The 15117-nt window shown below is 37.5% G+C and overlaps 1 protein-coding gene across 1 annotated transcript in view; it reads right to left on the bottom strand.

Moving 5' to 3' along the window:
- LOC105148995 (homeobox protein BarH2) overlaps positions 1 to 13555 on the bottom strand; it is a 34471-nt gene extending 20916 nt beyond the window's left edge. The window contains exon 1 of the mRNA XM_011061114.2: positions 11619 to 13555. Coding sequence (XP_011059416.1) covers positions 11619 to 12066 — 448 coding nt within the window. The 5' untranslated portion in view covers positions 12067 to 13555. The remainder of the gene's footprint in view (positions 1 to 11618) is intronic.
- Positions 13556 to 15117: the final 1562 nt, after the last annotated feature.

Below are 15117 nucleotides of genomic sequence, written 5' to 3'. Positions count from 1 at the left end.
AGTTAGCGACTCGTTCTTTATAACGTTGCTTTTCTATCCGGCTTTGTAACTTAATGATTCATTTCAACGTGAAAGATAATCGATATTTTTTTCTTTACTTATAACAATAATGCGACGTTACAAATTCTGCACATTATTCATTACACCATAAAGCCATCCAATTATCCATCCGATAAGAAGAGTTGCAATATTACCTAGTCTCATCAATATAATTACGCAGCAACGTTACACATTGAAATAAACTCATGAATATAAATTTTCTTCGCGAATAAAAAGTGTGGAATACTCGTTGCTCATGACGGAACGCGCATTACTTATCAAACAAAATATGTGCGTTAAATCGCGCGTTTGTAAAGTGCGAATCAAACGAAACTTTAGCGTCAAAATGCATCTGTTTCGCGTAATGCAGTGGTCTGAATTCACCCGGCGGACTTTCCTCTCTCTCTCTCTCTCTCTCTCTCTCTCTCTCTCTCTCTCTCTCTCTCTCGTAGAATATTTCAGCAAAGTTCTCAAAATACTCTCAAGATGTTTTACCGGGAACTTCGTCTAGCCGCTAAAGTAACTCGAGCACCTTCTTTCCTTTTGGGGACTAGGACAGTTTTCCTTTATCTTTCCACATCTTTTGCCGACACGACACGTAGTCACCGGGTTTTATGTAGACTTGTCTATGGTTATAAAACGTGTTACAACGACTTTTTATTCTGTATGTAATTCTAAGTCCATGAAACAAGCAAGTGAATTCCCGAAGAGATTTTTCGAGTAACGTGAAACGATGTTTTTGAATACTATCATTAACGTTTTTTAAAAAGTTGTATCAAACAAAAGTCACCAAGTGCAGATCTAAAAATTTTCGAAGCTCTCTGAAACTAATCGTCTTTTTTGTTTATATTTAACAAATATTTTCTAAAACAAATAGTTTTTCTACATACAATTTATTCGGTAAGAGCGTGATTGACATAATTTTAAATTATTTATTGTAAACAAAATATACACAATTAATACTGTAACGTTTTTGTATTAATAAGTCGTTCAAAAAATTATTGCCATTGTCAATAATTTCGACATCTTTGAGGCATCTTTTCTGTAAATTTTATAACATAGTCTGTCTAATATAAGAGCATGACCGAGCAAACTTTTATTTGGGAATGGCCACATTAAACATTTTTGAACAAGCAGATGGAAGAGTTCTTCCCCTATAACGCAGGAAATCTTATATAGTTATTGTCCAATTTTACTAGAGAATAACATATTTAACGACGATTGTTACTCACACAAAAGATTCGAGGTTGTTTTCCTTTATACGCATTTAAAACGAGAAAATATTGTAAGAAATGGCTATAAAAAAGTCTAAGCATTTGTAAAGTGGAAATAGCGATGTGAAATAACAAATACAGTTTATAACTGCTAGACTGTGATAAAACAAAGTTATATTAATCGCGCTTTTATTGAACAGATTATTATCAAAAAGAAGAAGAAGAAGAAGAAGAAGAAGAAGAAAAATAACATAAGATTTCAGATTATTATCAAGAAGAAGAAGAAGAAAAAAAATAATACAAGATTAGATAAAGTTAGATGAAGCCATCAGGTTTAAGTTTTTTAAAAATTTCTTTTAATGTTTTTTATTATACGGAACACTGTAATATTTTTTTTCCATTATATAGAACACTATGACAATTTCGAAAAAAACTCTTTCAAGCTGATTTTAAAATCAATATTCAATTTCAAAGAAATTTAAGTTTTAATAGTATAAAAAATCATATAAAGATAAATCTTTAATCTCACTTTTTATGTAGGTAAATAAGTATACACAATATTTTTTATAACAGTAGAAATACAGTGACTTAGGCAGAATACATCTTTTCATATCCGTTGAAAAACAAATTTACCGAGATTATAATGATTTCCATCCTTTACAGTCGAGCGAGAAATAATATTTTAAACAAGCGTTTTCCCAACGCGCTTTCCTTACTGCGTGACGTGCGACAATAGCTTCGCGTTAATTAACATTAACGCTCGCGAGATATTCGTGTTCCATAAGTCACGATGGTAAACGTCATTTCCACTGTCAAGCGGCGAAATGTATTTTAAAGAGGTTCTCGCAAACATGGCGCCCGTAACGGATGTGCCGCGCCAGTGAAAATCATGACGTGTTCTCAAGTCGCATTACGTGAAAGAGAAAGAGCAAGGGAGAAGAACAGGGAAGAACGGAGGAAACGAGGGGAACTTGCGTGCCACAAGCATCGCTGCGATACAATGTATGGCGCATAAAAGTGAGATTAACAGGATGTTTATCGAGCAATTATGCACCGCTGCAATTAGTGCCAGCATGTTGCCGTCGTCGTCCACGTCGCGGTCAAATTGTTCACGTCATCATTGTAGTTTATGCACCAATAGTGACTGCAATTTTCAAACGTATGAATTTTAGCAAAATCATTAAAGCAAAATAGAATCTTTAATAATATAGGCATCATATACGTATGGATATATATCAATATAGAAAAAAATATTCTTGCATTTGTAGATTTTGTTTTTCGTTTTAGAATATCTCAAGTTTTTAAGTAGCATGTAATATATTTAATGTAATTGAAAAATTTTAGAAAAATGAAAGTTACATCAAATTGTTCTATATTTAGATTAGGCTTGTCCAATTTGAGTTCCGGAGCCAAAACACAAAGTCATCAACATGAAAAAATTCAATGTAATATTTTAGGAACTGTAAACTCTTGATAAGCGTCACTTAAATGCGTATCAATACTTTACGATCTCCGAAATTTTATCTACATTGAATTTTTTTGCGTCAATGACTTGTGTTTTGACTTCCGAGCTCAAATTGGACTGGCCTAACATAGATACATTTTATTTATATATAAATAAATGTTTATCTCAATTTTTTTTACAAAATTTCTTATGATTATCTTTACTAATATATCTTTTTCGCTATAATTTTTAACGAGCTATTTCTGACGAATTTATCAATTTGTATATATTTGAAAATATTCAAGTAATTATCAATAATAATTATTCCATACAAACACGAACACAGATAGATAGATAAATATCATCATTTATTACACGCACTCTAGAAATATATCCTTTCAAATGCTAAACAAAAATACAATTAATAATGTAAAACTGAATTACAAAGAAATAAGTAATCAAATAAGTAATCATTGGCAGTAAAAAGAAAATAATAAAAACGAATTGAATAAAGTATAATAAAATTAAATATAATAAATGTCATGCATCTGTAAGTAGAGAAAGAGAGAGACAGAGAGAGAGAGAGAGAGAGAGAGAGAGAGAGAGAGAGAGATGTAGATTTTCAGAAGAAATTATATTAGAACTATTAAACATAGTTTAGAAAAACAACTTCCCGAGCAATCGAGCACTTGGACATCCGTTACTGGGCCAAGGACTGTATGCGAAAACTTACAGACACTGTGACGAATGCGCAGGATGTAGAGAGTGCAGCGTAAGTATAGTTGCAGCCGAGGGAATCAGCCGGACGGATCATAAAAATGAGAATAATAAAACTTTCGCAAAGCGTTGCCTCGCACTTTATGATCTTGGCGGATGAGGGTGGGATGGAAGGGTTGCTAAGGCGAAGAGTGGGAAAAAGAGGAGGAAAAGCCGGAGTTTCCATTGTGCCGCGCACTCGCGATTTTATTTGCTTATTGCTTTATTTTGTGCTGAGTGCATCGCGTAAGTAATCCGTAGAAGAGCGACAAGGAGGAACAGAAAGGTTGAGAAAAAGAGAGAGGGAGGGGGAAGAGAAAAAGAGAGAGAAAGAGGAAGATTGTGAATCTATATATTTTTGCATATAAAGTTTACTCTTTGTAAATACAAAAAAGTATAAATGTGGATTGTATAGATAATCATTCATAAAAAAAGAAATAATAGTGGCCGATCAGCGCTGCGGATGGGAATAAACATGAAGATTTCCGACGGACTTTCTTCCGTTAGCGAAATGAGCATCTAATGGCGTTTTTTATCGAATGTTAACCGCAATATTCTCTGAAGTTAGATTATAATTTAGGAAGTATGTGTGGAATAATTTATCTACTTTTTATTCCGAAGTAATTAATCAAATACACATAAGCTTATATAATACGTATACATGTAAATATCTATCAGAAATGTTTCATCAATATAATAACGGCAATTAGTAACAAAATTTGTTTTATAATATAGAATCATTATCGGTAGAGATCTATATAATCTTCATTTTACGAATTAATTACAAATTAATCGTTTTTCCGTGGAAAAATTACTCTTTTATGTTTGTTAGTCATTTCGCTTACAAAATTAGCTTTATTGTTAATCCTTCTGTCAATACATGAATATCCGAGTACCCGGGTACCTGTGGAATGACAGAAAAAATTTTAAATAGTTTTTACAATACATTTTTCAGTTCCTGGTGGTGGAAGCACCAGGGAAACTGTAGTGGAATTTTGCTTACAAATTCGAGTCACACCTTTTCGCTTGGCCCTGCATCGTACGCGGTGCTCTCTTACCGTCGCCACCTACAACCCCTCGTGTAGTATACAAAGGCGGTGGCCCTCGACGGGGCAGAATCTGACCCCTCTTCTGTATTGTATTACCGCGTCGCCACCTTTGGGGGAGAAAACACTGGGAATAATGTTATGGGGCAACGTTTTATTGCCTGCCCACTCTATTTGCAGCAATCCCACGGGGGACAAAAACTGTCGGCAACAATTTAAAAAACAAACTACCGGGTTAAGCCAAATTAGTATCCCATACGTCGATTTTTCATAGTAAAATCTCTAAAATCGTATACTTTTAACGTTCTAATTTTTAATCGTAAAATATTTACAAAAAAATACATATATAGGCACGAGAAAAATATTATTAAAAAAGGAATTGTATAAAAAAATATATATATGTATATACAAACAAGGAAATTTTAACCGATAAATAAATATTACATAATATTTACAAATAAATAGTGATACCGACGTAATAATAATATCGTATTATCACACGTTAGTGAAATAATTCTTATCATAATATCGCATTAATATCTGCGGCATTTTGCGCAATCATAACAGCTCTTCGACAGCTATCGTTTCATAATTTATTTAAGAATATCATAACAGAATAAGGACTGCGAGGTGTCGTATAACAGTTTGCACGGTGATCTATTGCCACATAGAAACATTATAGGGAAAAATACAATCGAGTATTACTGTCAGATCGTATTATATGAGCCTAAGGTTTCTACGGGGAGCATAATACTTGTATGTTTCTCGAATTTCATTGCGTGGAATGCTCGAAGTGCATTCCACGCAGGCGGTGAACAGAAATATGACGATTGCATCAAATTACGATCGTTCATATAAAATAATTGAAAAAAAATGCAAATTCACTTAAGATTATATACCATAAATATTTATATTTCTCTAATGGCCCTTTCTACCACAGTGTATATTAACTTTAATCTCGATTTAACTTACTTTTTATTTTTTCTCAATTTTAAGAACTAAAAAAATAATGAATAAATTAAACCAAGATTAAAGTTAATCTATATTGATCTTAGAAATAAAACTCGAATAATCTCTTTTTAATTTTAGATGATTCTGCAATGATTAAAACATTGAAATTAAGATAGATATAAGTATGTAAAATATATATTAGAGAATGTTATAAACGTTACTTTTATATCCTCAAAATATATTGTATATATCTTTGCGCGCATGCGTGCATATCTTTTCCTAAAACTTTTTACACCGATTCCAAAGTCGTATTTTTATCCTCAAATCGGAGGATGCTCGCAATTATATCGTTGGAAGCATAATTCGAAAATTTCTGAACATACCGCGGTACATATTAGCAATAATTACCCCGTTATTTTGAGCGAGCGCGCGTCTCGAGTCGCTTACGCACGCATATACGGACTTCGCTAAAGACTTCCTCGCGTATGCCGTCGACAGGTGTTTACCGTCATTGTTGGGATTCGCGCGGTTGGTTTTCATAGCGTTTACTTAACAAGATTTTCAAATCCTCTTAAGCACTGGGCATCCGCATTGACAAACTTGACCTCGCTTTCTCGAAATCGATACCGACCACTGAATCCCCGCACCATCTCGAAAGAATAATCGTCAAATTACAGAGAATAATTAAGTTAATTAAAACATCTGATTAAATTATGAGGCTTAAATAGTTTCGGAGTCATTTTAGGAAGTTTCATTCGAGTTACGAGACGACTTGCGAGACTCTCGATCGGACAATACGTGCGCAGAAGCACATTGTTACCTACGTAAACGTTTGCCTCCGACGGAATAATTAATCACTCGCGCATAATCTAAGATCACCCGCTTTGTAAACACGATACCCTCCCTCCGCGCGATCACTCGTTACGATTAGATCCATCGTGATATCCTGCGCAATACCAAATCGTGACGATTGCCAAATCTCAAGTATGCTAAAATGCAACGTTGAACGTTGGTTTATACTCTGATTAGATCTTCTGTGACTTAAGACACTATACATTTAGCTCACTTTTCAAAATTACGCTTTAATGAATTCCCTTCACATATTTTCCCACTTTTCAAGGTACTTTACAAATTAATTTGTAATCCAACATTTAATTCTTATTTAACTTGTTATATTATCTCTTTTTATTTAATTCTTATTATTCAATTTGCGTTATCACTTTATTCCTATTCGACACTCATTGTCAGATAATCGTTTTCAAATCTGTCACTCAAAGTCTTCACTGTCTCTGGCATTTGTGATGACTACCAGCGGCATTCCAGTTCTCGACATTACCGTACTGTTGAATCTCTCTCCTCACTTCTCCGATATTCAGATCGTGGATTAATCCGGCACGCAGATTGTGTCGTCAAAAGTCCGACAGCCGGCTTGTCGGGGCGCTCGCAAAAAGGCGCCTTCGGATATGAAATTGCTTTCGTCTCGCGAAAGTCCCTTACATAGAGCTAACTAATCCGTGCTGACTTCTAAACGGTTGCCAATCATTTCCGGTTCTCGGATTAGTCGCGCGTCGAAGAGTCAGCGAGCTCGTAAGGATGTGAAACGGCCCGGTCCCTGGCAGGACCTTCCGGACCGATACGAAGGTGACAACAATGTGAACCTGGGGATGAATGTTGGCTTTCTAAGCGGCTTACAAACGACTCGTACACGCGCCCAAGAAATGATATTCCGCGCTGAGAAAGATTGGTTTTTTCACGCCTTTTTCAACCAGCTAGAATGGAGTGCATTGATCCGACATTAAATCCGTATTAAAAGAAATGTATGAAAGAAGATAGAAACTAGAGGTACTTATTATACTCTGACATGTATGATTTATACTCGTGTGAATTTGATGCACGCTACAGTGACGTAATCATTGTTATTTTCTTAAATTATATTTTTCAAAGAAAATTGGAAATTTTAACCTTTCAGATTTCTCTATTCTCTTTTGTAACTTGATCTACTTCTCAAATACATTGTGATTACATATTGTATGTACATATTGTATATAAGCATGTTCTTGAAATTTTTCCGTCGTTTATTTTTTTTCTTTTCGTTTTAATTTGAAAAAAAAAGAGAAAAGATGAACCGTACAGAAGTTTAATTGAAAAAAAAAACACCTAATTATTAACTTTTGATCAACACACAGTATAAATAAATACTTTGTTACAATAAATGGACAGTATTGTAAATGACTAATGTTCGTTTTCATCAACATAGATTAACTTTAGTCTCGCTTCAATTCAATTATAATAATTAGAAAAAGAATAAATTGAAGAGTAAATTAAATCGAGATTATAATTAATCTACATTGATGGGAACGGGCATAAAGCAATCGACAAAATATTGCGTCGAAAAGACAATTTCACCATGACATTGTGAAACATATCTAACGATGTAGAAGCAGATCAAATTGAAGCATGTACTTCCTCGCATGTGTTCCGCTTCGCGATTAGATTAGTGTCGCTACCTTAAATTGCACTTCGCTGATAATTTCCCGCTCATCAGCCTGACGCACGAAACGCGTGTAATTGTCGCATAAGGACATAACCAGAACGATAATTAGGGGCTCGCGATCCTCTAGCGAGAAGTAAACAGGTAACGAGCGATCGTATCCTCGGCGCGACGTATGATCGATGCGTAAATCCGTCAGCAATTACATCTGGTTGTTAGTCCGACGTTAATAATTTTCTAATCAACGCCGCGTGAAAGATCGATCGTATTTGTACCGTGACGAGCCGCGGCGTCGCTCGGTCCCGCCGTTGCGCTATGGCGGAATGTAATAATCGAGACGGGAAATTGGAATGGTTGGACGATGGCTTTAACGGCAGAGGGAAGGGGGAGGGAGGGAGGGAGGGTCGCCCCGTAAAAAAAATCGCCTGGGCCAATCTACGTGAAAGCGTGCGGCGCGGCAATTACATCGGTGTTACTCCTCCTAATTGTCTTTCATTAATAATTCTGTGACCGCGGCGCGGACAGCGTACCACGGAAGGTAGATACACTACTTACGCATTGACGATTATGGTCATGGCGCGAGACCGACCGCGACTGATAACGCCAATAACGAATATGCGGTCATTATCTCGAAAAAAAAAGAAAAAGAAAGAAAGGCGCCTTTTAATACTCGGTTTATGCTTCGCGTTTGTGATTCGCGAGAATAAAGTCTTTACGATGCGCGATGGCTCGATATAGATTAGGGCTTCGTTCGTTGTAAAGAGTTGGCTTGTGATTGCAATAAGCAGCTTTACTGATATGTTTATTTATTCATAAAGGTAGCGGACTTCTTGATACTTGTTACGTATAGACATATTAAAAATTGCAAATCATGTAACTAGATAACTTTCTAATGGATCTTATTGTATTTCGTACAATATGACTTTTTTATCGATGTTCGTTAAAAAGTAAGCATTATTTGCTGATACATATATATATATATATATATTATATATATATATTCTTCATATCTATCTACGAATTTGATTAAATCTAAATGTAATGTGTTAATAATACTACTGGTAAACGTATCAATAATTGGTTGGCTTAGATTTAGATATACTATCATTTTATTATTACTTGAAGAATTATATCTCAACTATAAAAATCATTATTGTGAAAATCATGTAGGAACAAAAGAGACAAATAATGAAAACATTTATTGTCATGTGACACTATTTATGTCGCATATGGATACGCGTTTTGATCATCGTAAATAATGATTATAAAATATTTATTTTTACAAATATCGCTTAACAGAGGAAATGTTAATTTAGTATTATATAAAGAATTAATACTAACTTTTCGTTTTACTTTTGGAGGTGGATTTCAGAAGATGACTTTCTTCATTTAACATTCTAGTGAGTTATCATATATTGAGTCCAAGGTATAATAAAAACATAAAGAACGCACGTACGTGTCGCACGATTCGAGCTCAACATCCCTTATCGCGGGCACTTTTCCCTATTCCCTCGTGTCACCATAGCCAGGCAAGGACGACGATTATCGATTACCATGACGTGACTCTCGAGATTTCCAAACGCCACGTCGGGGCTGGTCATTGGTCTTGTCCGTGAAACACTTAAGGGGAGTTATAAATAGCGACGCGGTGCAAGGTGCGAGCCGTCGCGGCGAGTCAATGTCGTGGAAAAATTGGCGCCTTAATAGCCCGCTGATGTTTTCACAAGGAAGGAGCGCCGGATTTAGTGCCGTGGAAGCAGTATTAGTGTTACTCGTCGCCGCTTCTAATCACATCGCCGTCGTCCGCGTAATTGTCGCTAATGCGCTTCTTTGAGGAAGTAAGCCGATTACGGAACAAACAGCCAGCTTTAGTCGTTGTAGCGAGCGGCTTCGTTGGAGTGTCGCGTTTAAAAACAAGCAAGCCCCGAGAGAAAAGGAGGACGATTGGTCTTGGGAGAAGAAGCTGCGAATTAATGGAAATCGTGCCGATACGCTCGGCACAGGTCACCTTAATAGCTCCCTCCGATGAGCTCCGACGAGAGAAAATGCGATCTACGATTTCTGCGATCTTTCTGTGCGGTTTGTAGCGACGCGCGAGAAACGTTTATTATCACAGTAGAAATCGAGTAGCGAGTAACACTTTTCAAACAAGCATTATATCTACATTTATACTCGCAGCTTTGCGCGAGTCACGGAGTTAATAATTTACACGCGTATCCCGTAGGTTTTACAATTAGGATAATTAACGTGAAAGTTTCACTGTAATTAAAAATCGATTCTTTAACGTTTCACTTGCATCTACGTTGTGCGTATGCGGATGTGAGTTTTGCGTAACACTGGTGGCTTGAAAGTCTTACGAAATTCGGCGTTGTCCGATCAAAAAAAAGTTATGACAACTTAGCACTTGTTCAGCCCGAGGGATTGAATTCTGGAGGACAACGGGGCACAGGTAGAAAAGTAAAGATGAATGAAATAAATGAGGGTAACATAATTAAAGCTTTCGAATGCCGAGCTCCAATTTAGAACCATTAGAATTCCTAAACGTTTGTCGGTCGGATGGGCACAGCAACCCACTGGGAAAGAGAGAAACAGAGAAAAAAAAAAGATATACGTTTTATCTTAGGAGATTTGATTCTCGAAAGAGAGGTGTTCTTTATGCGCGTAACTAGCGATGGCCGTCGTGATTTCACCGATTGGAACATCCGGTCGGACCGTATCCCGTAAATGTCCTTGACACTTCCGTGAAAGCTCACGTGAGCGATCAGGTGAACAAATCGAAATCACAATACTCACACATTTTGTAACTGTAGATTATCATTCGAGTATTATACTTTTCAATTGAGTTGAAGTTTTGGTTATTGATAGATGAAAAAAAAACACGACACATTCAATTCCTTTTATATATATAACTTTGTTTGTCTCTATTGTATATTTTAAGAAAGACTTAATTGTGCGGAGTAAATTATATGCCGTATTTTTTTATGTATAAATATACATGTATAATATGGGAAAATGGAGCAAAACCGAGCATTATCTGTTTTCGAAAAAAAAAAAACAATACTGAATTGCTATTGTATTTAATAAAATTTTTAAGCAAATGATTGTTGTTCTTTGAATTGAAGAAGATATATAACTCTCTATAAGATCCGTCTATTCATTTTTATCCCATTTTTTCTACAGTATATCTGTCAAAAATCTAACTTTCTCATTACTCCGTTTCAAGACTACTTGCGCCTGTTTAAAAGAAACTCGAAATTTTCGTAAAAAATCAAATAAGAGAAAGAGATTCCTATTCGATCGGCGGATCTTGGTGCTTCATAATGTTGCAAATATGCAAAGCACAGATATATTATTTAATTAATATATATAATAGAAGTCTATAAATGCATGCCGATTCGATTTGTCGGACTTGAAATCCATAAACTAAAACTAGAAATATTACCACAAATTATATTGATTGTCTTTAATAATAATAACGCTATAAAACATCTTAGAACATTGCAAAAAACTTATCGCGAAAAATATTATCTCAGCTGAGATTCGAATTTGGCTCTCTTATTCCGTAAATATATACGTACTTAAAGAAAGTCTATATTCTAATATCGCCTCGGCTTCATCACGTCGTTATACCGAGCGACGAGCACTGTTTCGAAAGCGTGTAATAAAGTATCATTTACCATTGGACGTAACGGAAGCGCCGTCGTGGTGACTTGCGTCGCTGTCCTCGTCTAGATTGCTGTTGCTCAAGGACGTTCTGGATTGATGCCTGACACTGAGATCTCGCGGTGTCGAAGGTGGACTTCCGGGTGGCTCCTGACTGGGTAACCCGGATTGGTGCATCTTGCTCGACGCGCCGCCTAAGATATCAGTGATCATGAATCTCGACCTTTGCGGCATCGTCGTCGAGGCATCACCCCTTTCTAAGCCGTTGTTATTGTTCAAATTGTTATTCCGTGAATCTAGCCCGTTGGATAGACGTTCCACTGCCACGCCGTTTCGATCGACAATGTTCTCCAGCCGATGCGCCTCCAGGCCCGACATCCTGCTGAGATTCAGACCGTTATTGGCCACGGCGACGCCACTGAGAGCGGCCACGTGGTGGTTCTGCTGATGATGGACCGTCATCACGGTAGACGCAGGTGGTTCCTTCGGGCTACGGGCACCTGCAGGTGCCTCTGTCGCCACCCCAGGACTCGCCCGGTACCTGGGAGACAGAATCTTGCCGACGGTGACGATGTAGCCTATCCCAGGAAGAGATCGTGCCCTCTCACTCTATTTTAACTGCACTTCACTGTATCCTTGGTAGACCCAATTTCTTTCACTCCTCTTCTCCTCTTACCCGTACGATTGGCACGTTATTCGGCATCATTTGACGTTCAGTCTCGGATCTGTCGCGATCGAAGGATTGATTTTCCAACAAGAGGGTCAAGAAACTTCTTTTGTGACGAACATTCGTATTAGGAACATGAATACCCAGAGATTTCGAATAAAATTCGATCTTAAAGATTTAGAGATTTGCGTCCGACGTCGAGACTTTTAAATCGCCAAAATCCTGAAGGTGGTTTAGTGAATGAATCGAGGCGAAAATCTTGCAGAAAAATCTGGAGTAAATGACGCGTAAGACAGATATTTGCGTCGCGATGTGTATGCACCTTGCACTTCCTCCCGCTCACTCGATCGCTCCACCTCCGCTACCACCTTCTTCCCAGACGCAATTAAGGGGCCGCTCGGCTCGGCTCCCTGGTTAATTGCTAATTGGCCACTTAACATAATTGCCGCGCATAAGAGCGAAGCCGCCGGCCATTTCCGCTTTTCTTTTTCTCCTTTTCCTTGCTTGTTCAATTATTAATTATTTTTATATAAGACTTTTGTGGCGTGTTCTCCTCTCACTTTTGCACGATTACGCGCTCGGTGCGTTTATCTTACCAACGAAAGTAGAACCTAAGTTTGAGACCGTTCGCTAATCAATCGTTTAACCATGAAATAGATGCAATACTTTAAAAGAAAAATTTCTAACATTAACACATCCTCCGCACTAGATCACAGTTGTGCCTGATGAACGATCACGAGCATCAACAATCACTTGTATCAAAGTCCAATCAGTCCAGCAACCACCACTCCGATTTGATTTATCTCGATTGCGTCCATTCGAGAGTCTATGTCTTAGCCGGTTTATCGCGGTTACCTGTCACGCATTCCAGGATTAATCATTCTACGAAAATTTCATTAAGCTTACCGATTTCAAACCGGTAATATACCATAACAGTCTATCAGCACTGTTCCCCTTTGGACTGCACTATCACCTGACTCTTTGTTCACGTTTCGTAGCGTTATACGACCATCCAGATCACTTAGGACCGAATGAAATTTTAACAAATGTTTGCAAATTGAATATCCGTCGCGACAAATATTTCTCGAACGGCAACGCCTTCCGATTGGCGGATTCGATAATCACGAGCGTGCGATTCCGGGAGAAAGATCGATGCGACCTGATGCGAAATCCTGATCTTCGCCGGACGAAGAATCGCTCCGATCGGTCTAGCCAGGACTGAGAACGTGCGTGTGCATCGAGTTGCCACGACTGGTCTGCCTATACTGAGGACGGCAGGCACCTCTGCTCGTTGCTGGGCGGCCATATCGGGATTCTGACACGCCCCTAGATTGCCCTACCACTGATACCCCCAGGCCAATCCCGCTCGTTGCCGTTAAGCATCCCGCCAATCCTGACTGAAGCAACCTCGGCGCCTCCGCTATGTGCCACGGCTACGCCCAAGTAATTTGAAATGTGTTTCAGCGGTAATTCGATATAAAATTGTAGTTAATATCTTTCATTATAGTCCGGACGGAGGGAAAGGGGGCGCCCAAGCTCCTCGCGCGGAAGACGACGATGGTGGGAGGCATGGGAGCAGAGGCAGGGGACTGTACGGGGAAAGGGGGAAGGGAATGAAGCAGGGTGGAGCGGGCGGTGATACTGGCCTCCCACTTCCAGTTCGTTCTCCTCGAGATGGAACAGCGAAGCGGATCGTCGAGAGAACGACGGGAGAGGGAAGGGAGAAGGAGAGGGTCCAGCGAGACCTGGCTGGAAGGGATGAAGTGCCATCGAAACGGAGAAGGGTGGTCCCAGCTTCGCGAACTTACTCCGCGAATTTACGAATTCACGAGGACGAGCGGGCGAGCGAACGAGCGAACTTGGGAGTCCGGGTGAGCGAGCGTCGTGTTTTTTGCTATGTGAACTTTTTTTTTTTTGCGTCCCCCTGTCGTCGAAGCTCAAGAAAAGGCTCGTTAAGCATATCAAAGAAGCACGTTGATTAATCTGAGCTGTGTTACTAATGTCGCAAGGTGACGTTAAGCGTTAAATTGTGAAATAATACAGTCAATCAGAATAATGTCGACACACACATATATACACATATGTATAAATGGTGAACCAAATTACTGGTAAGATGACGACTATTTCTGTAATAGATCGAAATCTTTAAAAGTGATGTGACTCATCTATCTCATTGCAATTAATGATAATTTGTTATTGCGAATGAATTTACATGATATATATATATGTATATATATATATGTATAATGAGTGAATTTTTAAATCTTTTATAAAAAGACGAATATCTGGATAAAAACGGATACTCCAATTGTTAGTATCATTTTTTTGTTCGTGACTTACGTGCGGGAAATAAAAAAGATTTGTGTATAAAAAGAAAGTAAATAGTACGTATTATTGTTATATTATTTGTGTATAAACAATAAGAATTAAAATAATTGTTTGTTGTAAAATGATTGTTTTTTTCAAAAGTATTTAAAAATAACAATCAACTTTTTAACCTCCGATTCACTCAAATATTAGGAAAAAATTTATTCCAATGGATAATATATATATATATATATATATATATATATATATTTATCGGACTCGAATATCGCAATAAAATGTTCTATAAAAAATATGAAATGCTTCATATTTTTCAATGTCTAGAAATGTGTGTAAACGAAAATTCATGGTAGTTATACGAGTATATTGGAGCAATTATTTTGACATCGTTAGAATCGAATCGAAATGAAATTAAATTCGGTACAATTGCAGGAATGATAGAAGTATAGAAATTAGGGATGTATAATATTATTTAATTATAGAGGATTGCTTATGCATAGTGTAAGTACAGTCCCGTATAG

Source organism: Acromyrmex echinatior, chromosome 3, assembly GCF_024713525.1.
Source record: "Acromyrmex echinatior isolate Ae372 chromosome 3, ASM2471352v2, whole genome shotgun sequence".
Taxonomy (NCBI): Eukaryota; Metazoa; Arthropoda; class Insecta; order Hymenoptera; family Formicidae; genus Acromyrmex; species Acromyrmex echinatior.
The sequence above is the reverse complement of the archived record's forward strand: the minus strand, read 5'-3'. Positions and strand labels throughout refer to the sequence as shown.